At 40.5% G+C, this 2,537-nt stretch overlaps 1 protein-coding gene across 1 annotated transcript; it reads right to left on the bottom strand.

Moving 5' to 3' along the window:
• Nucleotides 1-356: 356 nt before the first annotated feature.
• Nucleotides 357-1,588, bottom strand: LOC112075991 (emopamil-binding protein-like). The gene is made up of 3 exons (XM_024142891.2): nt 997-1,588; nt 836-905; nt 357-519 (listed from the first exon to the last, which is right to left on the bottom strand). The coding sequence occupies exons 1-3, from the start codon at nt 1,183-1,185 to the stop codon at nt 377-379; spliced, it is 402 nt and encodes a 133-aa protein (XP_023998659.1). The 5' UTR covers nt 1,186-1,588; the 3' UTR covers nt 357-376.
• Nucleotides 1,589-2,537: the final 949 nt, after the last annotated feature.

Here is a 2,537-nt window from a genome sequence, read left to right as displayed (position 1 = left end):
TAAATGTTTAAAAAGTGTTTGTCCTGTTTTCGCTTTGTCATTATAGGTATTGTTTGTAGATTGAGGGGAAAACAGTATTTCATTTTAGAATACGGCTGTAATGTAACAATGTGGYAAAAGGGGTCTGAATACTTTCCAAATGCACATTACATCTATGTATATGGTAATAGGTCATTCAACACACCACATGCTGAAGACAGACGCTATAAAAATGTAAATTGTGACTTGCTAATGGTATGTAAACACTTGTTTGTGTAATGGGACAATTCTGTATATAATTAGTGTTCTCTATAAAGAAATATGGTTCCAATATAGAAATGAATGGCAGAAAGCATGAGAAAAGCCTAACAATGAAGCATATTTAGTACCATTGTTCCTACCTGTAGTGTTTGTCCTTGACGATGGCATAGACAAGCACCAGCGCCAGGATGCCATCCAGGACCACCGTCAGCAGCTCCAAGGAGACGATGGTGGGGTCAGAGTGGAGCCAGCGCTCATCTGCCTTTCCATACTCCTTCCCTACATAGACAGGATATCTGTTAGAGCAGTATCTCAATAGATTCCTGGAGGACCCCAGGGCCAGAGGGTGCACGTTTTTGTTCTACTCCAACAGTGATTGATATTCCATTCCTGTATATTATTCAGTTTGTGAGCATTTTAATACTATGTCCACTAGATGTCTCCCCACAACCAGGCTCCAAAGCACATCTCAAACACACGCACCATTGTTAATCATTTATTTTGCATGATAAAAAACAAAAAAACAATACAGTACTATAAATTATTTAGTTTAATCCATTTTTTCTATATTGCACAGTCAAGGTAGCCTACTTACAAAGTTCAGCAAAAATATTGTCTGAAGTTGCCACGGTTCCAACAAGTGACATGTAAACAAAGGGTCCTTCCTGTAAGAACAAACAGTAGAAAGAGTCAAATAAGAGCTGCAAATTAACTTTCTATGTTGACAACGCCTTCTCACTCACGTCACACACTCACCAAGGTAATGTGAACAATTGCGTCGTAGAAAAGCCACACGAGCACCCATCTATCAGTTCCAGAGCATTTTCTTCCCCATATCTGCGCGAGGATGTATCCCACGACGAACTGAGCGGAGCAGGCCAACAGAGAATAAACCGTCACGGGAGTAAAGAGAGATTGGGTTTCTTTAAACGCCGCCGATACCATTTTCACAGAAAACTCGACTCAAACCATGCAAATTACTATTTGAATTCACAACTATTGTCTCGTCCATAAAGCTAGATAGAGGACTCATCTTTGTATCTGTGCCATTATAGCGTCTGCCGATGCTGTCAATCTCAATTTTGAAGTAGTATATTTTCTTCTTCATGATTGGCTGATCCGTCCTGATGACCCGGTTGGACAAGACGCTAACAGAGACACCAGGCGGGATCATTCAATGAAGTTGGAAGTCCCACCCAGTTGACTTCATTACAATGGTGGAAGCCCTCAATGGCGCTTCCCATCTTAATATATATTTTGGCCACTAGAGGCCTCTATCCTTCTCTATGGTCTTGTCCCAAAAGGATTCCGTAGTCGTCTCCCCCCTGCACCAGTGTCACGCTGTGAGAAGTACATGATTGGCTGTCGGATAAATCTCTACTTTTGTGGGCCCCCTTAAGAGAAAATGAAGAGGGAGCTTAAATTGGTGAACCAGAGGCGAAGCGAGTGTCGACTCCGCCAAAATCTGTCCGCTTGAAAATAAGCGTTTAAGCAGACCAAGTGAGGAGTTTTTGTATGGGGGGGGGCAGCAATGAGTGTCGAATCTAGTGAAGATACAAGTTAATTGCTATTTTGATAGGTAAGGCTTATTTGATAAAATATAAATTTCATAATACTTAAATTACTAAGAGTGTACTGATGTCCTGRACGTGACATTGCGACGATTTTTTTCTATCGGTTGTGCCAGTTCACACGGGTATCTGCACTCTCATTGGCTAGAATGTTTCCATCTGATCTCGCCTGCAGCATGCCTTTCGCCTTTGCGAAATTGTTAGCGGTCAGTCGACCATCTTGCCACGCCGATTGTAGATTAAGCCAGGAGYGGGTCAGGAATCAGAACCTCGGACAGCAAATTGGACAGCGATTGACAATAGTATAAATAAAGCATAGTACATTTGACTAGTCAAACTTTTTTATACTGTTTGTATATCGTATTTTACAGTGGTGTAAAGTACTTWAGTAGTTTTGGGTATCTGTCCTTCACTATTCATATTGACTACTTTTACTTCACTACATTCCTAAAGAAAATAATGTACTTTTTACTCCATACATTTATCCTGACATCCAAAAGTACCCGTTACATTTTGAATGCTTAGCAGGACAGAAAATTGTCAATTTCCCACACGTATCAAGAGAACAACTCTAGTCACCCCTAATGCCTATGATCTGACCGACTCACTAAACAAATGCTTAATTTCTAAATTGTCTGAGTGTGCCCCTGGCTATCCGTAAATTTAAAAAAACAAGAAAATGGTGCTGTCTGGTTTGCTTAATAAGGAATTTGAAATTATTTATAC

Source organism: Salvelinus sp. IW2-2015, unplaced genomic scaffold (genome assembly GCF_002910315.2).
Source record: "Salvelinus sp. IW2-2015 unplaced genomic scaffold, ASM291031v2 Un_scaffold3500, whole genome shotgun sequence".
NCBI lineage: Eukaryota > Metazoa > Chordata > Actinopteri > Salmoniformes > Salmonidae > Salvelinus > Salvelinus sp. IW2-2015.
The sequence above is the reverse complement of the archived record's forward strand: the minus strand, read 5'-3'. Positions and strand labels throughout refer to the sequence as shown.